We start from the raw sequence: 22,877 nt of genomic DNA, 5'->3' as shown, positions 1-22,877 counted from the left end.
AATGCATCTACAGTCTCTCGATTCCAACTTTACAATAATTAATCAACTTTGAGCAAGTTTAAACAAGACTAAACATATTGTTTTGATCATGGTTTGCCAATATTACAAATTAGAGTTCTAAATACATAAATTCCTAAACCTTTAGAACCTAACAATTATGTATACTAAAAGGTGAGGATGAAAGCCTCCTTGAAATCTCTGGATGAGAGAGTACAACTATTTGTTGAAATTGGTTGGGAAAAATCTGCTACTTCTTTGGCTCAATGGATTGATGCTCAAAAGGAAGCTGCTAGTTATAACAGCAGGGCTATAAATGCTATATTTAATGTTGTTTCACTAGAAGAAATTAGAAAGATATCTAATGTAGAAGTAGGATACACTACATGGAATATCTTACAAAACTATACTTGAAGGAAATAAAGCTGTCAAAATCAATAAATTGCAACAGTTGACTTCTAAATTTGAGAGTATCAAAATGTTTGAGGGTGAATCATTTGATGAATTTTATGCTAAACTCAATGACACTGTTAACTTAGTATTTAATCTGGGTGAAGTGTTAGGACATATATGTTTTAACTTGATTAAGAACATATGTCACTTATTTATGTAAATTGGCTAATCCTTTGACAAAATGCACTCTACTTGTAATTGGGTAGTTCTAGGTGTTTTTAATACTTCAAGAAACAATGTTTTGAGGTCAAGTGTTGAAGTCATTAGGTCTGTCCAAGAAAAAGCAAGCTGAAGTGCAAAGTTTTTAAACCTCGACACCTGCTCGATAGCTACCTCGACACTTGCTACCTGTCGAGATTTAAAAGTTCAGATTTCCAATCTGATTTTCTTGAGATCCGTGAATATGTTTTTGAGCTTTCTTTTCTTCTAACCCTAAACATATAAAAGGATTATTTTAAGAGCCGTCAAGGGTGACACAAGTTGCATTATCATTGAGCAATCTCTGTTCAAGCAAATTGTGATCAAAAGACGAAGTTCTTGACCTAGTTCATCTTCCATCAAGAAGTTGCTGTGTATTTGNGGTAGTTGGGGGGGGGGGGAAGGCCTACTTAATACAATTTAGGTTTTTTTTTTTTTTTTTTTTTTTTTTTTTTTTTTTTTTAGAATCGTTTTTTTTTTTAAGGCTTAATTTAATAACTTGAAGTAAGACTCTTTTTTTTTTTTTTTTTTTTTTTTAAAGGGGATAAGTAAGGCATTTTTTTGTTCATTTGTGAGATGTTCACTTAAATTCCATGCCATATTATGTTTATTGCCAATGTCCATTTTAACATTATAAAATCTCAATAACCTTAACCTTTATAAGTAAAGACATTTTAGTTAAAATAAAAATTAAAAAAAAAATTTCCTGTTGATTGTAATACAATATAATATACAACAAAAAGAAAAAAGAAAAAAAAGGCACTTAGTGGTTTGATGACAACTTGTTAAGAAGAGGGGTTTGGATTAGGTCCAGTTCCTCCAATGCACCAGACCTAATTAGATTGTGACACGTGTTCAAAAATGGACATGTGTCACCATCTTAACGGGTTCAGTGCCACTGGACACTGAACCCAAACTACTCCTTAAGAAGAAATGTCTTTAAAAACAGAGAGAACGTATACGTGTACCAAGTTTTATGGTGACTAGTTGCAACTTGCAAAAGCTACACACACACACACACAGAGGAGAGAGAGAGAGAGAGAGAGTTTTTTGTTGTTGTAAATGATGGAAAAAGTCTTCAAACATGAACAACATTCAAAGAATGTGAAGCACATGAAGAACAAGGAGTCTCTAACAAGCTCAACTAAAGATCCATCATATCTTTGTTGTAAATATTTGTCTTCCAATTGAAGTAAAACAGAGTTTGTGTTTGAATTAACAATCATCATCGTGCACTTTTGGGGTGATGGTTACTCTACAAGTACAAGGTCTTGTGAGATAGGGGGTAAGGGTCGGGGTTTAAGTCTTTAAGAAGAAGTTTCACATATGTATATACTTAAATTAAGGTAGAGTATAATTCTATCTCAGATAAAATAAAATAAAAAGACTTTGTGTTTGAATTAATGCTACAAGAGAATTGAATTAGATGATTATTCTTTTGTAAGAGAATTGCATGCAGAGAATAATATTCATTTATTAAAAAAATTCAAATTCATATATTGTGAATCAATTTCAATTGTTTTGAATTTCTAAACTTGATATTTTATGTTTACAATACTATGTGTCTGATTTTATCCCCACATTTAAAACTTTTGTTACTTTATAAGGTAAAAAAAAAATATATATATATATATATATATATATATGACACGTTATGATTTTCTTTTTCTTTTTAAATAACATATGATAGGTTATGGTGGTGAAATATCAAGTGGAATATCTAGAGTGGAACAAAATTAACAAACATTACTCTCTTCAAATATTATTTGCTTTTTTTTTTTTTTTTTCCTTTTTTTTGTTGAGAGACTGTCTTAACTGACCTTTTTTTTTTTTTGATAGAACCTTGTAGGGACCCAATTTGAATTGAGTGTTGGGTTTCAGCCCAACAAGCCCACACAATAAATTTATAGAGAGTGGGCTGACAGGCTTAGGTGCTGGCCGTCGATCACCACGCTCAGACTTTTTCTTATAAAAATGGCTAAGTGTTTCCTTACAAATAGGGGAATGCTCCTCGGCCATAGGCCGAGGAGGCCTTCAGGTTTTTCCCCTTCCCCTTCTGGCTTTACTAGCTCTTCTTTTATAGTTTTCATCTTCCTATCTCCTGTTTCCATCTGTTGATCGTCTATTTGCTTTTCTTCTGGTTGTACGTCCCATCAGAGGCCTTATCCGCACTCAAGTGGCTCACTCTAACCAACGTTATCCTGCCAAGGGGTTACCTCCCCATTAATGCGGCCAGGGGGTTGGTTGAGTGCATTCAATGCGATAGTGACAGCTTACTTTGGGGGTTAACCTCTCCCCAAAATCACCCTTGTCAGGCCGAGGACAAGGTATCCTCGGCGTGGATCCAGGAGAATAAGCTTCCCCCCTTTTCTTCAGGAATAGCTTGCGATCCTCGGCATGGGCCTTGGGCCTGCTATATGATGGGCCGAGGCTATCAGGCCCACGGACCCCACAATAGCCCCTCAAAACTCTGCTGCACGTTCTCTCGAATGGGCCCCCCCCCCCCCCCAACTACCTTAAATTGATAGATTGCAATGAAAATTGTAGTAAAAAACTCGATTTAGATTTCTAGGGCTCATTTGGTACATGTGTTTAAAAACTAAAAATTATTATTTGAAAACATTTATAGAAATACGTGTGAGTGAAAAAGTGTGTAAAAATACATGAAATGTTGTTTAAAAAATGAAAATAGTTGTTTAAAAATACAAACCAAACACCCCTCTAACCTCTGTAGACTATAGTGCAACAATGGTTTAGCACATCTGAAAATTAAAATCATTGGTTGGTGCGTTAGAATTACTTAGAAATTTGTGACATCGATCGATGAACACCTTTAGTAGATAATAGCTCCTCCCAATAAGAAACTTTGTGCTCGTTTAAGAAACTCATTTTCATTGATTTATTAGACTTAAAAAAAAAAAAAAAAAAAAGAGAAGGGTTTAAGTACAACATCAACTACTTTGTTTGATTGCATATAAACTAGCAAAAATTGGCTGCTTTTAACTAGAGCCTTTTGTTTTTATTTATTTATTTTTTAATTCAAGGTAGAATTCTACTCTAGTCTAATTTAAGTGTATATGTATGTGAAGCTCCTTCTTAGGAACTTGAACTCCAACTCTTACCCCTTATAAGCCCACATTCTACAAACACTTATATTTGTGCAGTAACTATTACACCTAAAGTGTGCGATAGTAGCCTTTTGTTTATTATATAACCCCTCATTTATTTGTTATAGAGATCTTAGCAATTGATAACTCTTTTGTAACTATTTTAGTTATGAATAATCTTTTTGTAATGGATACCCTCTTTAGCGGGCAATTCTATTAATATGACCATTTTTTAACCCAAAAATAAACACACACACACACACACATATATATATATATATATATTACAATAAATGTTTTAACTTTTAATCCTAAAAGGGGAAATAAACAACAAAGCACAAATACCCATGGGTACCAACCCATGTAGGAAAAAAAGTTGTGCTTGTACCAAATCCACAACAATTTAAAAGCTGTTGTAGCGATTAGCGAATGCTTTTTCAGTTTCACACCACAATATTAACCAAATCCTAGTATATAATTGTCGCGAGAAAAGGATAGTTTCCTACAAAATTCAACTTTTGGTATATCCTATATTTTCGGTAAAAATCGTCAACCTCACTAGTCTCTCAGCACTATATCTCTCTCTGTGTAAAAGTCTAAATACCTTCCTGCTTTCAAGTCTCGCCCATATTTGGTTTACCGAAATGCAACCTGTCTCACACTTGCTCATTTTTAATAGGTTAAAAGATAGAGTGAGAATCAGAAAAGGTTGTTGATCCCACATCAAATACTTTTCTTTTCCATGTAATAAACCCCACACCCGCCATTTTTTTCTCATTTGTTTTAAGAGGAGAAACGTCATGCAAAGCTGATACAGCCAAAGTCTGCCTGATACAGCTAGCTAGAGTCTGGGACCTTCTTTTGACTTTTGTTTATATCAGCGTTTCGATTTTGGATTGGTTTTTATTTATTATTTTCACTGAAACGGATCGGAAAAATTCAGGGGTTTGAGAAAAGAAAAAAATGAAGAACGAGGAGCAAGCAAGGTCACTCTTTGGGATTTCACTCTCTGATCGGCCTAGATGGCAGCAATTCCTTATTTGCTCTTCTGGGTTCTTCTTTGGTTACCTTGTTAATGGCATTTGTGAGGTTTGTTCATTCCAAGTTGACTTTATTTTTTTTTTTTCCTCTGTTCTTTTAGAAGAATTTGATAAAGTTCGCATTTTTATTGATTTTTTCTGGGGATTTGTGTTTGTTTGGGGTTTGATTTTGATGGGTATTTCTCGTTTTGGTGATTGGTCGTTTTGCTTATGGTTATTTTAATCTTGCATGCGTTTCATACTTTTGGTGTCCTCTGTTTGGTTGCTTAGAATGTATTGGGAAAAGAGAATAAAATGGAATCTCAAATTTCAATGTTTCGTGTTGTTTTGGATTTGAAAAAAAAAATGATAACTATACATCTGAGTGGGGGTTTACTGATTTTTGTTTCCCTGGGTTTAAATTGATTGGAAATTTTGGGAACCAAAAATTTGAATTCCCTTCACTTTTTCCACTGCTTCTCTGTAACCAAACAGTGGTGTAAGGCTTTTGCAATTTGCACTGTAGGCTGTAGCTTTCCGCATAATTTGTCAAATTCATTGGTTGTACTTCAAATTTTGTAAAGGGTTGTCAGTGCTATGTTGTACCAGGACTTTTGTATTATTATCTCTCTGTTCTGTTCTCAGGCTAACTAGTATTTGACTTCCCCCATTAACCTTATTCTATGAATATCAAATTACTTGAAATGAAACCCTTTTCTTGTCTGAGCACTGACATGTATTTTGTGGCTGATCTCAGGAATATGTGTATAATCGGCTTCAATTCAGGTGAAATTTAAGTCTTGTGCATCATTTTAATTTGTTCATTTGTCAATTCTATCAGTGTATTTACTTACTTTTTTGGTTTCCAGCTATGGTTGGTATTTCACCTTTGTGCAAGGATTTGTCTACTTGATACTCATATACTTACAAGGTTTCACCCCCAAGCAAATGGTGAACCCTTGGAAGACGTATGTGAAACTCTCTGCTGTTCTTATGGGCTCTCATGGATTAACAAAGGGGTCCTTGGCCTTTCTTAATTATCCAGCACAGATCATGTTCAAATCAACAAAGGTAAATGATGAAGGAATATGTGTTTGTGGCAATAATACTTTTTGACTTCTAAATCTGTTGTTGATCAACTTCATTTTGTTATAATTCTGGAAATCTAGATAAAAGTTTTGAGAATTTTACTGTATTGGATATCATTTGATTGAGCCAGAATTCATATACATTATTCGGAAATGTAGAATATCTAATCAAAGATGCCTTTTCTTTTTCTGACATATACGTCTGTAATTTTGGGAATTCAGGTCCTGCCTGTCATGATAATGGGTGCCTTCATTCCTGGCTTGAGAAGGAAATATCCAATTCATGAATACATCTCCGCTTTGCTTCTAGTAATTGGTCTGATCCTTTTCACCTTAGCAGATGCCCATACATCTCCTAATTTTAGCATTTTTGGTGTCGTAATGATAATGGGTGCTCTAATCATGGATGCCTTTCTGGGAAATTTTCAAGAAGCAATTTTTACCATGAATCCTGATACCACACAGGTGACTCATCATTCCCTTGTGTTTATGATTGTAAAAAGGAATCTTTACCAAAACAACAAAAAATTGCTTTTATTCTAACTTAAAATTGTTTTATTTTTCTACTGACAGACAGAGATGCTATTCTGCTCGACAGTAGTTGGGTTGCCATTTTTAGTTCCACCAATGATTTTAACAGGAGAGCTGTTTAAGGCTTGGAATTCTTGTTCAGAAGTAAGAACAATGCTTACTTTGTTTTTGATTTTCTCCCTTTCTTCTCCTATACTGTAACTGGGAAATGGAAATGCTTTTGCAGTCAAATCACACATAGCATGCCCTCAACTTCTACTAAAAAAATTATTCTTGGAGAAATCAATAATTTAGTTGCTGATTCCACTTTCTTATTTTATTTAATGCTGAATAGAAGCTCACAACTTAGTCACGAAGGCTAGCTTTTAATTAAGTTTAAACGTGGTTGGACCTTATATAATATCAATATTACTATTGAGCTACATGCAACCAACGATGGGGATTTTTTTGGGGGTTGGGGGGGGTGGTCCATTTGTCTATTTTGGCTAATTGAAAATTCGCAAATCAGAGTAATATACTGTTACCCTAATAGTTGACTTTGGTATCAATTGCTGCCTCCCTTTATTGCTTCTTTACTCTTCATATTTAATGTTCTGATAATTATCAATCTTTTCTTTTATGTCTTTTATTATTCTTATAATGCTTTTGTGAATGCATTGCAGCACCCGTATGTATATGGGGTGTTAGTGTTTGAAGCCATGGCCACATTCATCGGGCAAGTGTCTGTTTTATCACTCATTGCCATTTTTGGGGCTGCCACCACTGCCATGGTAAATACACATTTGTTCTCCAAACTGCATTTCCATATATATTTTTTTTATTCTATTATTTTACGTTACGATGAAATTCGCTTAAGATTGGTGAGGAATTCCTTTGGATTTTTTATACAGGATATGAATGAAGCATATTATGTGTTTTTTTCTCTGTTTTTTTTTTTTTAATGCGTACATCTGTTTTTATTGTCTTTCCTGAGGTCACCACTCCCATTTCTAGGTTTCACTAACATTGCTATGTTTGCTTGTAGGATACAAAGGTTCAAATATTGTGGAATATTTAAATTTTAGGATCTCATAACAGCATTTTTCATGGAAATTAACTTTTGGGTTTTTGTTTGGTGTCGGCATGCAGATAACAACTGCTAGAAAGGCAGTCACTCTGTTGCTGTCATTCTTGATATTTACCAAGCCATTAACTGAACAGCATGGGACGGGGTTGTTGCTCATAGCTATGGGAATCATCCTGAAGATGTTGCCTGAAAACAAGCTGCCGGGTGGCAGTGCCATTGCAAAGCATAGAAAACCATCCATCAAAGCAGACAATAGCCTGCCAGCAAATGGAGGTGTAGTGGAGGAAGAGAGAAGGCCTTTAGTTTGAAGATCATTGTAGTTGTTCATTGATATCAACAAAAAAAAAAAAAGTAGTTCATTTTTTAATTATTTTTTATTTTTTGCCATTTTGTTATTTGGGGGTTCCCTAATTCACCTATGTCATAGAGGTGGATAGAAGGCACAAGAGAGAAGAAAGAGGAGAGTGAGATATAGAAAACTAGTATGATGAAAATTCAACTAGGGAGGAATGATATATAATTTTAAGCTTTATAGAAAGTGAATTAACAGGTGTGAATTTGGTGAATTTTGTTCCTAAATAGCAAGAAGGAAAAATCTTTAAAATAATGACTCATGGCAACATCAAAACAAAGGGAATGTTACTGTTTCTTGAAAAAACAATCTTGTGATTTGATTGAAGATAATGAAATTGATATTTCATAGCTGATACGAGTAGATTCTTTTTCGACGCTGGATATTTATTTTAAGTTGAGATAATGGGCCATCGTTATCATCTGTTATTTTCAATCAATTGATTGTGTTAATTGTAGGATGTACTTCTGGGAATTTTTTGGCAGGTTCTATATCATAGTCTTTTAGCTATTTGGTTAAGAAATGGAATCATTTTGCTGATGCTCTAGTTTTGTTTAATTCCCTTTCTTAACCACATCTAAAAAGACCATGATAGAGAACCAGCCAAAAAACCCAAAGAGTTCATCCATCAAATATCCATATGAAACAGATGGTGTACTTCATTTATAAATCAATAAAGCTTTGTTTTTTTTAATAAAAGAAAAGTGTTGATAGTCGGTCACGAGTGTCATATATAACAATTAATGATGACTCTGGTCTAGTATTTCCCAAAAGTGCACCGTTTGCTCTAAGTGCTTAAAAAATAAGATTTTTCTTTCTTAGTATTTTTTTTTTTTTTTTAAAGGAATCTATTTTCAAAGTGAGCACGTCACATGAACAAAAAGTCTAATCAAGTAATGTAAGGAGGGTCTTGAAGTATTAGGGGTGTTTCTCTCTCCATGTTAAACCCTTTAACCTGATGGGTCTAAATTTTATGATATAAATAAAATCAAGTACAAAAAAGTCTAGGTAACACGCTCCCTATGCATCAACTAATAATTGGTATACAATATTATTATTAGGAGGGTTTGAATCCACCACAAAATAAGTATTACAATGGGAAAAAAAAAAAAAAAGTTCTTCACGTCATTCTTCTTAGAAATGCTCTACGATTCTTCCTCACTGGTCAATCAAACTCGTTACTATTTCAAGCTATAATTCTTTTACTGGTTTTCTCTAACACTTTGGTAATTTGTGATTTGAGAGAAGTTATTTTTGTAGTATATAATGTGGCTAGATGGTCAGTTTTGTGTAATAGTGAGAGAATGGTTCGCATCTCTTCTTTTCCTCTTTAAGTGTTTTTGTTGCCAAAGATGAAGATGGAGCTAATTCCGTGGAGTCTATATTCTTTTTGGCTCTATTTATTGAGATGCCTAAAACAGATGAAGGAAAAACTGCACAAAATTCCCTTATGGGCTATGGTTTAGTCACAGCAAAACAATTTATGCCTCAAACTCACCTTTGTGTCTGTAACCAATCCATTGTCGTCATCATTATTACTCCTCTAATTGCCAACCCAACCATAGGAGGTTAAGTATTACATTCAAAACATCTAAGAGATGTATGCTTTTATGGGAAACCACATGGGGTTTTGATATATTATTCTAAAGAAAAAGCAAAAGTAGTCCTCCTCAATACGAGTATTTGAAAGAGCATTGATTTTCTCATACTTGTTAGTATATATCATCTGTATACATCATCTATTTCACATTATAAATATGAACATCAATAACAATAAATGAATAAAAAGTATAATGTTGTATATATAGAGTATATCAATGAGAGTGAAATCAATATTTTCCGATTCTTAAAGCGGTCCGAATCCATCTTGTATCTTTCTTGTGATTTCAAACTGGGTCAAGTATTGGAAACTGATCCAAACTAAGCAAGGAATGATTCTTGCTTGGGCATAGGGCATAGGCTTATTCTTATAAAACTGAAATCTTGGCTCAAAACTTAAAAAGACCCTGTAATCCCTAAAAGCCTGGACTTCGGGTTTGAACTGGGCCAGCCCATATTGCTCTCATTTTGGTTTTTGGTAGTGGGCCCCAGTAGCAGCATGGGCATCCACATTATTAAAAAAAAAAAATCCCAAGTAGCACGTGGCCCATCTGAACACTCCTTTCTCTGCACTAGACCAAAAAAGACCCACCGAGTCCTAGCTTCTCAACTGAGCACCCACCATTGTCGACCCGATCCAACGGCCCCAATTGAAAATTCGTTCCCCACCCGATCCAACGGCTCCTATTTTTAAACTAAAAAACTGAAAAAAAAAAAAAGACTCTACCCTTTTAAGCAAAACAAAACAAATAGCCTGAAACAAAAAGCTGATTTTATTTTTGAAAGAGAAGAAAAAACCCTAAAAACCTTTTCCGCCTTGCGCTTTTTCTTAACAATCATGAAAGGGACGAAACGTTTTGCCGTGTCCGACTCCATTCCCGACACGAACGACACGGCTGTGAGTATCCGTACTTTTTTAACAATAATATTTTTCTATCTTCTTTGTCCGAATTTCGCGTATTCGTTTTGCTCTAAATTAGTTACTGAAGCTGGTGTTTATTAACATGCTAAATTTTTTAATTTTTAAGTATTTTGGCTCTGTTGGATTACTAGGAAAAGAAAAATGAAAGTAAATTTTTTCTATTTTTAACTTTAAAATTTGGGAAGCGGAAATATCTTTGCATTCTGAGCTCAGTAAGATAATTTGGATTAATTTGGAATTTTGGATAATAAGTGCTAAATACTTGAACAATATAAACATTCAAAATAATTATAATTATTTTTTAATTGGCTATTTATTTGTTAGTAAGCGTGCATAGTGTTTCATGTTATGGCTGAAGCTGTGGATTTTATAAAATAAATAAAATTATGTGTTTATTTTTTTATAATTATTATTTTTCATTCTATGAAGTATAAGTGTTGAATAATAATAATTGGGTTTATTATTGGATAAATTTTTGTCAGTAAATTATAGGAGAAAATGTGATATGTTAACCCCAGTTCTCCACTTGGGTTATTTTGAGCAAGAGTGAGGAAGCAAAGGAAAGTGGAGAAAAGTGCAGCAGTGAACTTTATGTGTTTCGTTTAGAACTAAGTGGGTAGTTGAAAAAGTAGTGGTTTATTCTTGCTTAACTTCAATTTAGATATTTAGATTTTTGGTCTTTTCACTGGGTTGTTAAAAAGTTAAGTGGGGTGGGGTGCTTTGGTTGAATCTATATAAGACCTTTAAATCAAATGCGAGAATTTATCATCAGTTTAACATGCTATTCCCCCTCATGCTGTTGTAACAAACGCTTTGCAATAATGCACGTATTAAGATGCTGAGAAAGCTAAATTGAAATGGTTGTCGGAAGAATTTCCATGACAATAAAAATTTCTTTTGAAATGGGTTGTGTTTGATGTTAGGTTATTGGAATCTTGAAATAATTCCCAAAATGGGCAACAATGTCTGTTGGATCTCAAAAAAATTGCTGGTGATTTTGTCCTCCAAAGACATGACAGGATTGTTGGTGGCTGGCTGTGAAAATGTGCGTGCGTTTGTTTTGTTTTTTCTTCTCTGTGCAACTGCATGTTCCCAGTTCTCTTTTATGTGGTTTTGTCTTGGTAACGACTGTGTGGAGGTTTATTATCGTTTATTAATTTCAATGTGATGCAGTTCCGTAATAAAAGAGTGATGGAAGGATCTAGTGCTGATGTTCATAGGGCAGAGCCATCTCAGCAGTTGATGACGACACCTCCATTGGATATGCAACGGGCTAAGTCATCTTGTCAGCATGTGAGAGCTCTCAATACCCAGTTTGCAAGGTCCACCTTTCTTAATATCTGTCTTCTTTTTTGTTCTGCCATTTGACAACTGCATTCACCATGTAACTTGTGGATATCCCCTTACTGCAGTTGATACCGAGTGATCTGTCTTTTGTTATTAACAGCAGTTAATTTCTGCAACTTTACTCTGCATAATTTTTCAACATCCTCATGATTTAATCTCCTTTATATTTTATAGAGTTTCTATAATACTTCAATGTTCTATTGACTTTTGGAATTGTTAGTTATATTTCATGTTAATATTTGCCTTCATACCTATCAAAAAAATATTTTCCTGCATGTTTTTGTTTTTAATTGTATGTACCCTGCAGAATAGTTTCAAATTTTCCCTACTAATATGCCAGTTTGCTTATTTTGAACAGTTGGGTCCAAGCACAATTGAAGAACCACCCTGATGAACTTTGGGAAGATGGTGTCCGGGACTACCTTGCTCATGCTTCAAACATTATGGTAATTCCAATAAAATGTTTTATCTATTCGTAAGTTGATATATATTTCTTAGGTGTATGCAGTTCTGAAATTCTACTTTCTTAACATCTTTTTGTCAGTGTGATAGTTGAAATTCTATATTGCAAAAGCTAATTTGGTGGGTTTATCTACATTTATTTAGAGATGCTGTATGCATGCGTAACTATGTCATATATGCAGAAATTAATTAGTTTTTCAGATTACCAGTGATTGTGTGGACCAAAGTTTTAAATGGCCTTTATTTTTTTTTCAAACATGTCCAACAACACAACAACAACCACTACCATCAACCCACTCTTCTTTTAATCAATAGGAATCACCCCTAATCTATAAAAGAATTTCCTCATTTCAAAGTATTTTTTTCCTCATATTTCCTTGTATCCATCTTAACATTCTCATTTCAGCTACATTTTTTAATGAATTTACATACCCACACATGTTATGAGATTTAAAGGTGTATTGTCACTTGGGATATGCCCTTGTAGAGTGGTAAGACTGAATAATCTTTCTATTACGCTTGGAGCATTTTGGTTTAAAGCATGTCCTCTGGCCTGTTCCACAGTAGCTCCTAATTCTTGTCTGCTTTACTTTGACATGGGAAAATGTCCACATGGAAGATAGAACTAGAACTAGAATTCGGTCACTATCATATTACTTATACTTTGCCATGGAAGATAGCTATAAGCAGGCAGCATGTACAAAATTCTCTTTTAATTCTAAATAATGTTTTCCCTCTTGAGATTGGGGGTTTTTTTTTTTTGTTTTGTTGCTGATTTAAAAGATATTTCCATTTAACCTCTCTTTCCAGGAGTGGTTCAGTGATGTTGTCAACTGGTTGGCTGTAATATTTGCTGATTTAAAAGATATTTCCATTTAACCTCCCTTTCCAGGAGAAGTTCAGTGATGTTGTCAACTGGCTCAAAGCAAATGCAACCAAGGGAGGTAGCTCTTCTGCTGCAGAATCTCAAACCAAGGAAAATAAAATGTTTAATGAAACCAAGAATAGTGGGATAAAGTTATCTCAAGAGAAAGCTGCCGTAACTCTAGCGGGTACCTCTTCAAGCTTTGGAACACCATGGAGTTCTGGACTTTTATTCAATAACCAATCTACTGGGTTTCCTCCAGCAAGCACAACTACACTATCAGCAACTTCATTTAGCTCTGGAGCATTTTCAAACAGTCAAACCCCTGGATCTATTCCAGGCACAACCACTGCCTTTGCAAATTCATTTAGCTCTGGAGCTCTTTCAAATAGTCAAAGCCCTGGATCTACTCCAGCAAGCACAACCACAGCCTTTGCAACTTCATTGAGCTCTGGATTATTTTCAAACAATCAAGCCCCTGGATTTATTCCAGCGAGTACAACTGCAAGCTTTCCAAATTTATGGAGCTCTGGAGTTTTTTCAAACAATCAGACTCCTGTCTCTTTTGGTGGGTATATTTTTTAATGCTTTTATATTCCTTAATGGAAGGGAAATGCATATTAATAGCTCTGTGATGTTATTTGTTTTCTATTTATTAAAAAAAAATATAGATAAAAAAGAAAAAAGAAAAGAAATATACCACAGAACGTGAGGAAATTGCATTTTATTGCTCAAATGCAATAATGCATTTCACTTCTAAGTGTAAACTAAGTTAATGAAATATAGACTCTAGTGCATGGTAAAGGGGAAATATTCTTTTCTAAGTTCTAGAAAAATACTATAATAATAAAGTAGACAAAGACACCCAGGGAGAATTCTACTAAACTTGTAACATACTATGATTTATTCTGAATCTGAGGCTTCAAGTGGTTGAAAACTTTAGGTTTATCTTCATTGTCTTCCATGAACCAAATTCAGCTCTTTGAGTTAGTACTTCACAATGTTAATCAAACCCAGTTGAGCAATTTGAAATTTGGTGTCTTTTTTTTTTTTTGCCAGGGGGTGGGTTGGGGGGGGNGATGATGCAGATGGTGGTGAGGAAATGGATTATTTTTTTTTTTTATATATATATTATAATAATAATTTTAGGGTTTTATTATTATTATTGGTGAGTTGAATATGGCACCAATGGGTGTTGTACCTACGACCTCACCCTCCAGCTCTACAACCCATTCTTATGGCGGTAGTCACTAGTTTGAATCTTCTCTTGGGGACAACTCTCACTTCTTCTTCTTCTTTTTAATATTTATTTTTATTTAAAGAGTCTATTAGCAGTCCTTCAATTTTTTTTTTAGCCATTCAGCATTAGGTATAATGATTAACTCTGATATCTATTTCAGTTTACTTTGTATGATTTCAATTGATGTTTTGTTTGTATGCATTACATTATTAAATGGGCTTCTGAGTTGATTTGTCAAATTGCTTATGTGAAGGGGGTTTAAAACATTGAACATTTGGCTTACTAGATATGAAATCATAAATATTTATTATTTAATGGCTTTTTGATTATGTGAGTTTCAATAAATGCATTAATTTTAAAAACTTTTAATGGAATTTCAGGCTTTATGTAATTTTAGTGCATGTAGGAACAAGTGCTGATTTTGAATGGAAAATAACCAAAATGGGGGAAAATTAAATAAAAGGAAAGATCTTAATTATTGAAACATTTTACTTTACTATCTCTTTGTTTTGCCGCTGTGGAACGAGCAATCTTTAATAGTAAATTTATCTTCACTTAGTCACTTGATAAAAACATTGTGCTCATTCTACAGTAACATGAAAGCAGTTTCTTGTCTTGCCAACTTTGGAGTCTACTAAGTGGATGAACACTATTGTTTATTCTTTTTCCTGTTGCAATTTCGAAAATCCACAAATGAACAATTGAAATCTACTGTGTTGAACTTTTCTCTGTTAGCATGAAAAGAGGATTTTCTTCTTTGGTTTTGGAAATGAAGGTATAAAGTTTCATGCCTCTTTTAATTCATGTTCTGTTATTTATTTTTTTATTTTTTTATTTTTTTTTTGTGGATAGGTAACGTAAAAATATTATTAATAATCATAGCCAACCCAAGTACACTAGAAATGTACTAAAAGGGGCAAAAAATCAAGAACCAAAATTACAAAAATCAAGTAAAACAGGAAGGCGAAAACAAGGAAATAAATATTAGGAATTTTGTTTCGTTTCTTAATACTTACCCAGTTTCCTTTTAACTAGAAAGGTATGTTTAATAGGAGATATTGCTTTTGTATGTTAGATCAGCTCTGTGGCTGAGCATATAGACCACTTAAAGTTTGTCATGGTGTATTTGCTATGTGTGTAGAACCTTTAATTTGGTGGTATGATTTTTGAGAAAAAATTTCTTTATGGACTTGTTTGTCCTTTTTATTGTATATATAATGCATTTTATTTTTCTATTTATAGAAAATGAGTTGGAGCAGCCTAGCAGCCCATCAGTAAAAAAGTCTGAGGAGAAGGGAATAGTTGTTGTTCATGAAGTCAAGTGCAAGCTTTATGTGAAGGTATTCAGTTGTGATTTTTCCCCCTGATAGGTAAAAACACATGCAACTGCTTGGGTTTGAACCCATGACCTCAGCCTCCATCTCCTTCTTACGAGTGAGGCAATGTCAATTGGTCCAAAGACCATTGGCTTCAATCATGAAAATTTATATGATATCATCTTCGGACATAATCTTTAGATCTAAGTTTGCTTTATTTTGTGCTGTTCACCCATAATTGTATGTTAAGAAGAACATTTTTTTACATAATTGGAATATATTTCAGTGCTATATGTATTTAAGTTTTTGTAAGATTGGGATTCACCATTTTCAATCTTGTTCAAATGATAATTTGAGGTTCTCATTTTGCTGTTGATATCATCAGTGAGCTTTGTTTTAGGTTTTCCTATTTTGGTAGTGACACAAGAAGACAGTGCATGCATGTTACATATGCAAGCTTGCTTTTGTATGTCAGGATTTACTAGTTGCTCATCTCATCTGTTGACTATCCATGAGGCTAGAAATGTACTAAATTGATTTCATTGCCAACTGATGTTTACACCTCTGTTTGTGTATTATGGTTTTTGGTACGATAAACTAATATAGTATCTGTAACAATTAGATTCATGGCATTGATGCCTAATCAGATGCACATATTGCACGGTTGAATTAAAGGGAGGACTGACTGAGAATTTGAAAATGGGCCATTAATATGCATCGCTAGTGATATTTATCTTGATGGATGATTAGATGGAGAGCTATGTGAGCCCAAAAATGAGACAAAAGAAATCTACATGTCTCTCAATGCTGACTTGCCTTAGCTTGCTTATATGTCAACACCATGCTACTTTGTTCAATGTATATGTTTATGCGTGAACACACGTGTCTATCATATGGAATCTGTTTAACACTTTAACTGGTGTAGGAGTAATCTGGCTGCTTGTCCGAAATTTTGAGGGACTAATGTTAATGCAACTGTAAACACCCCCCCCCCTCCCCCCCCCCCCCTTCCTCCTCCTCCTCCTCCTCCTCCTCCTCCCCAAATACTAGCCTGTTGTTGTAGTGGTCCAATCCACATCCTTCCTCGTATAGGGCTTCTGACAGAAATGAGTTGGCAATGCTCTTCACATGTATTCCCATATTTATGGCCTGTTTGGATGGAGGGGGGAAGGAGGGAGAGTGGAGGGGAGTAGAGTAGAGTTGGTTTAAAAAAGCTAATTTTGTGTTAAATCTACTCTACTCTACTCTACTCCCCCTCCCTCTCCCTCTCCCTCAATCCAAATGGACCATCAATCTCATGATGGCTCTGACAGAAAAGAAAGTTATGGTGATGGGTGTATGTCAATGATTTGCAATGATATCTTATTGATTGCATTCTGTTTAATTGTTGATGAGCTGAGATCTTGTTATCTTCCTAGTGCTGACAATGTGTAACATGGTGTTTCTTCATTCACATTGTCCAGTCAAGTGATCCGGCAGATAAAGATGCATGGAAAGACAAAGGCATGGGGCAACTTTCCATCAAATGCAAAGAGGGTGTCGACAAGGGTACAAAAGAATCCAAACCAACAATAATTGTTAGAAATGATGTATGCTTCCTTGCTTCTTCTAAATATTGAATTTGGCATGACAATTTGATCTAGAAAAGGGTTTTTTATTTTATTTTATTTTTTTCTCAATTTTGTTTTTATGCTTTTCCAATTGTTTGGCATTTGACCTCAAGTTTTCACCTTTTTTCTTTAATAATCAATTTGACTTATATTATAACAAATAGATTAGCCAAATATGTTCATCAGCTTTACTTCATGCTGACACATGATATGTCATATGAATTACTGTTGGCTTTGGATCATGTAGAAGCCATGATATACTAAATGAATTTCCTAAAAAGTGATTTTGAGAAGCATTCTTGCATAATAATTTATTGCAACAGGGAAGTAAAAAAAATTTCAAATATAAATCTCTACCCATAGTTTTCAGCCCATATCCTCCTGGTGGAATATACATCTAAAATAGTTCTTTGTTACTCTCTCCATCCCATATTTTTTGTCCACCTTAGAAACTTTTTAAAGGGGACATCATTTAGTGCATTGTATGACATAAAACATTATCAACTTTCCATATTCATTATTAACCTAATTCCAAATCAAGCAAATGAAAAAGGGGGTATTGATCATTCAAATTTAGTAAAGGGTAAGTTATGAAAGTTTGAATTGTGTCCATTGACTTTTCAAGTGAAAATATTCTGGGAAATCTGAAAATGGAACAAAAGGACCAATAATATGGGATGAGGTAGTATGATTTAACGATTCTTTTTCTCCCATATAACTTTATATTATTATTATTATATGCACAACGTTATCTTGTTAAATAATTCACTATACGATGTACTTTAAACCATTGCATCTTTTAATTGTTTTTCTGTTTCACTCTCTACTTATCAAAATAAAATATATCACTCTTTTCTAACATTTACTCCTTACAGGTTGGGAAACTGCTGCTTAATGCTTTGCTATACCCTGGCATCAAGACAAATTTGCAGAAGAATTCCGTTGTTGCAATATTCCATACTTCGGTAAATACACGACGAAACTGCATATTTAATTTACATTGTTTGTTAGTTTATGTGGTTGTCGTACATGTAATAATACATACATGTTAGTTTTATAACACAATTCATGTGCTATAAAACTGACTTTTTAAGCAGATCGCAATTTTCCATTCTATTAGACTTTCGTCAGTTTTATTGGACAAAAATGATCACATTGGCATCACATGAGCCAAATCACATGCACGGTGTTATTTTCCAGTTCATAACACACAACAAGTCAGCAACGTATTCCCACGCAACACCTATTCTCTTGTAGTTAGTTTCTGTCCAATAAAAGTGACAGAAGTCTAACAAAAGGGGTCAATTGCATTATTTTTAAAACCAAGGGTTTAAAAAGTCAATTTTATAGCATAGAGGGTGTGTTTCATAAATGACCCATATCACTGGAGGTCTCTTTGTATTAAACCCTAATATCTTTGACCCTATAAACAAAATTACAGATATCTTCGTGGATCATGACACGAATGCATCTTTTGCTATTATGGTTAATGCATTTTTTTTTTTTCAATTTATTATCTATAATCTAATAACATGTGTAGAAACATAGAAACATGGTGCTCTAAGATGCCCCTCTGAAGAAATTTCAACTCTAGTTAAAATTGCTCCCGCAACAACCTGCTTTGTGTGAATTTGGTTTGCTATTCTGTTTCTTGTCCCAAAAGAACTAACACACAAATTTTTGTGGTAGTCAGCATGCGACTTGTAATTCAAGAAGTGTTAATCAAATAGAGGCCTACTCATAAAAAAGAAAAAAGAAAAAGAAAAGAGAGGCCTGAATCTGATGGTTTAGAACATCAGTAAAATATGATCTGGATGTCTTATACAGCTATTCTTTTCTATGTTTAAGTATTATTCCTTGAGGCTGTTGTCTTGTAACTTATGTTATGGATTATGAATTGTTTGGTTTCTCTCTATATTTGTAGGGTGATAATGATGGAAGTGATAAAGTTGTTGCACGAACCTTCTTAATTAGGACAAAAACGGAGGAAGATCGAAATAAGCTGGCTACAGCAATGCAAGAATATGCCCCTGCATCATGAATAAAACTTTAAGCAATGGCTTAATGTGTTACATGGACCTTCAACAATGTAACTTAGTCCTCAGTGACTTTCATTTTTCCTCATAATTACCTTTTAAATTTTGCAAGGGGTGGCTTTGTTAGCCAGATGTTTTTTGGGGCTCCAAAACCTGGAGGGTTTTTTTTTTTTTTTTAAATGTACGTAGTTAAGAGGCCACTGTACTTGTACCATAAAGAGAGTAATGAAATTGATTATATTTTGCTGCAAAATTGGATTTTGAACCATTTAAGGGGTGCTTGGGTGCCTACTACTGAATTCATCACCACTACTATTTGGTGTTTTACCCCGAACAGTTTTACTATTTGCACGTGGTTGTCAAAGATTAATCAGCTTCCATATCTTTATGTTACGTGAAAAAGAAGCCAACAAATCATTGAGAAAAACAAAAAACAATTCCACGACAAATCATTCGGCTTTAGTTTCATTCACGTTCGGAATAATAATGTAGCTAATCAAGTTGTAAGCGTTAAGAGCAAAATATAGTAGAAACTTCTGACATGTTATTAATATTGAAGGAGATTTTATAAGGGTTTGGTGTAGAAAACACCTTTTGTTTACATGAAGAAGGTATGTCATGCATAAGATGAATGCATTCTCTCTTTCACACACCACATGACTCTTACGAGCGTGAGACGAAGAATACATATATTTAATACATAAGATAATTAATTCATATTTTATTTATATCCTCCAAGAAAACCATGCGAGTATAGAACTCAATGGTATTAAGGTCCAATCTTGGTCAAAGTCCCAAATTTGTATATATAACTCTAATCTAGATTCATTATCTAATCCTACTTAGAGTGTGAACAAAATAATCATAATTTTATTTGGAGTGCAAACAAAGTAATCATAATCCTACTTGCAGTGCAATTATAGTAGCCGTGTATTATAAGTCATGTTAAAAATATTAAAGTCCAATCCAGGTCAGAGGCCCAAATCCGATATAATTCTAATCCAAATAATTATCTAATCTTACTTGGAGGACAAACAAAATAATCATAATAGGGTCCATTTGAATATGACAATGAAAAAATAGAAGAATAGAAAAGTGAGTGTATAAATTTCATCTAAATTAGTAAGTATTGCATCTTATAAAAATAAACACATTCTACTTATTATATTATATTTATTTGTCCACTAACTTTATACGTTAGAAAAAAAAAATTTTGGAATTAGTTGTGCAGTTTTATCCTAATTAGAAAGTGAGGAAAAGAAGAAATAATAGTTAAAAAATGAAGGAAGAAGATAGTGTATAGAGTTAATAATGGCGCAGGGAAAGGAAATGAGTAGAAACGTAATTTTCATCCACTGACACACTTTTTCTCGCCCTTTTTTTTCCCCATTACGTGGATATTGTTTATGTGGGCCCGGTAGAAAACACCCAAACCTACTTTTTATTCCCCATCCTCCATGTGAACCAAACAAAGAAAATGACCCACTTTTCTTTCCTGAGTTTTCTAATTCTATCCACCCATTTTTCAGCCTAAACAAATAAATCTTTTTTTTTTTTTGGGGAGAAACGACAAATACAAATAAATCCTTAGACTGCTATAAATCCCTTCCAAATTTTCAATAGGTTTATTGTAATTAATAACACTTAATGGTAAAGAGTGGGTTTTCCAATTTCCACTAATAATTTATGTTTTTAGTCAAATCAGGTTAATTTCATGAATTTTTTCTCTACTATTTTTATTTTTTTCTTTTCATATTTTCTCATGCACTTTATCATGATGTCAAAGTTATGCATTGCATTCTCTAGCATAGAATATATATGTGTATATGGGTGTGTGTGTTATCTTTTCTAATATGGTATCGGAGCTAGGCCTCAACGGTCTCCATTAATTCGCAGATTTATGTTCCTTCTCTCATCATCTATACCGGTTATTTTGCAAGCTCATCCTAATATATTCTTTGTGGTAGACAGTGTGAAGGTTCTCTCACTATTGTTGCTAGTCACTTTATAAGCTCATCCTAATTCATTCTCTTCTGTAGGCAATGTTTTGACAACCTTATGTGATAGTTTATGATAAGACAATCTTAATGATTTCAAGAACACACAATAGACATATGCATCTTTCCTCTACACTCAATTTTTAAATTTCCTTCTGATCAAGCATCCTTAAACATCTTGTCTGGATATTACAAACCACGTTGATTGGTATCCTTCTCTATCGACTTTCTTTCTACTCATGCTTCTTTATCATCTTTAGGCAGCATTTTATTGTCTTTCTTCTGGCCATGAGTTTCTATCATCTTCAAACAGAAATTTCAAAATCATACCTCTAATTAGTAGACATCACAAGCAGGGACGGAACCAGGATTCATACTTGGGAGGGGCCAAAACTTAAAACCAAAAAAAAAATTGTGAAAATAAAAACTAATATTTATTTCATATTCAACAAAATATTACATACAAAATAAGCATTTCTTAAACATTTCATATTTTAAAACACATTAACAAAGTATAACATACAAAATAAGTGTTTCTTATTTTGTGTGCGATTTTTGTTTAGTCTATATTTATTTATTTATTTTGTTTTGTAGTTAAAGAAGCATGAATTTTATTTGTAGTGACTGGATTTGAGACACTTCTTCAGGTTGATAGAATAGACCCAAGCCCAGCTTGCCCTTCAATGAATTTATAGAGTATGGGCTCAAGAATCTCGGTTTAACCTCAAAAACCTTGAACATTTCCCTTTTATGGTTCAATGAACGGCTCGGGTAAAACTTTGGATGGGACAAGTATCCCACTAGGAAAATCATTTGGCCTACAAGTGGACAGCTAAGATGGCTACAATCATCCTATAAATAGAAAAAAAAAAAAAAAAGCTTTTTCTGTGCCGCAAATCTGAAAAAAGATTAAGTTAAGATAAAAGATTATAAATAGCCTTGTAACACCTTCATCTATATTGTTATTATCCTTGTATGTTAGTCTTCCTCGGATTGATCGAGGAAAGTTTATAATAGAGAAGTAGTAGTTATTTTTCCATAACATCTTTAATCAAATATTTTTATCATGAGTTCCTTTTCTATTGTTAAAGAATTAGTGTTAGTACATTTTAAATTAAATATGTTGAAACTCAAAATGACGGAAGATGAATAAAGAGATGAGTTATAATTTGTTAAAGAAAGAGTTACTTGTATGTAAGTTAGATTAAATAAATTAAGAGAAGTTTTCTAAATTAATAAATAACATGTAGGTTATGTGAAGGGTTGGAAGACTATATATACGGCTATGCTATGGACTAATTTCATATCAAGAGTGAATGAAGAAAATAGTTAAAAGCAAAGAGTGTTGTGTGAGAGAGTGAATTCAATAATATTCCTAAATACTTGAAAAATTTCAGGCCAAAGAAAGGTGTTCTTCTGGTGGAGCTTTGGGCTCGAACACTTTGTGCAGAAGCTGTTCTAGCCATACAACATTTGTTGGGCTGTTGTATCCTGGGGGAGGCAAGTCAGAGAAGGTCTGCACCGGTTACAAAGATTAGTCAACCAAGGGCTTGAATCTCCTTAAAGAGAGCGAGTGCCGCGCCTCAGTCCAAATAGTGTTGTGTAATTTCTCTCTTTAAATTAATAATATTCAGCGTACTATTCAGTTTCTCTTATGTTGTTTCCATTATTA

General features: G+C 33.7%; 2 protein-coding genes across 2 annotated transcripts; both read left to right on the top strand.

Moving 5' to 3' along the window:
* The first annotated feature begins 4,464 nt into the window (after positions 1 to 4,464).
* Positions 4,465 to 8,025, top strand: LOC112003827 (UDP-galactose/UDP-glucose transporter 4). The gene is made up of 7 exons (XM_024036045.2): positions 4,465 to 4,844; positions 5,532 to 5,560; positions 5,644 to 5,845; positions 6,085 to 6,327; positions 6,436 to 6,537; positions 7,056 to 7,163; positions 7,522 to 8,025. The coding sequence occupies exons 1-7, from the start codon at positions 4,719 to 4,721 to the stop codon at positions 7,765 to 7,767; spliced, it is 1,056 nt and encodes a 351-aa protein (XP_023891813.1). The 5' UTR covers positions 4,465 to 4,718; the 3' UTR covers positions 7,768 to 8,025.
* A 2,112-nt stretch (positions 8,026 to 10,137) lies between these two features.
* Positions 10,138 to 19,461, top strand: LOC112003828 (nuclear pore complex protein NUP98B). The gene is made up of 10 exons (XM_065769249.1): positions 10,138 to 10,308; positions 11,506 to 11,654; positions 12,038 to 12,125; positions 13,034 to 13,589; positions 13,793 to 13,805; positions 14,066 to 14,100; positions 15,489 to 15,586; positions 17,026 to 17,151; positions 18,048 to 18,137; positions 19,097 to 19,461. Exons 1-10 carry the CDS (start codon positions 10,249 to 10,251, stop codon positions 19,211 to 19,213), a joined length of 1,332 nt encoding a protein of 443 aa, XP_065625321.1. The 5' UTR covers positions 10,138 to 10,248; the 3' UTR covers positions 19,214 to 19,461.
* The last annotated feature ends 3,416 nt before the right edge of the window (positions 19,462 to 22,877 follow it).

This window comes from Quercus suber, unplaced genomic scaffold (assembly GCF_002906115.3).
Source record: "Quercus suber isolate HL8 unplaced genomic scaffold, Cork oak 2.0 scaffold_1094, whole genome shotgun sequence".
In the NCBI taxonomy this organism is placed as follows: domain Eukaryota; kingdom Viridiplantae; phylum Streptophyta; class Magnoliopsida; order Fagales; family Fagaceae; genus Quercus; species Quercus suber.
Note: the sequence above shows the minus strand (reverse complement) of the source record. Positions and strands in the feature narration are given on the sequence as shown.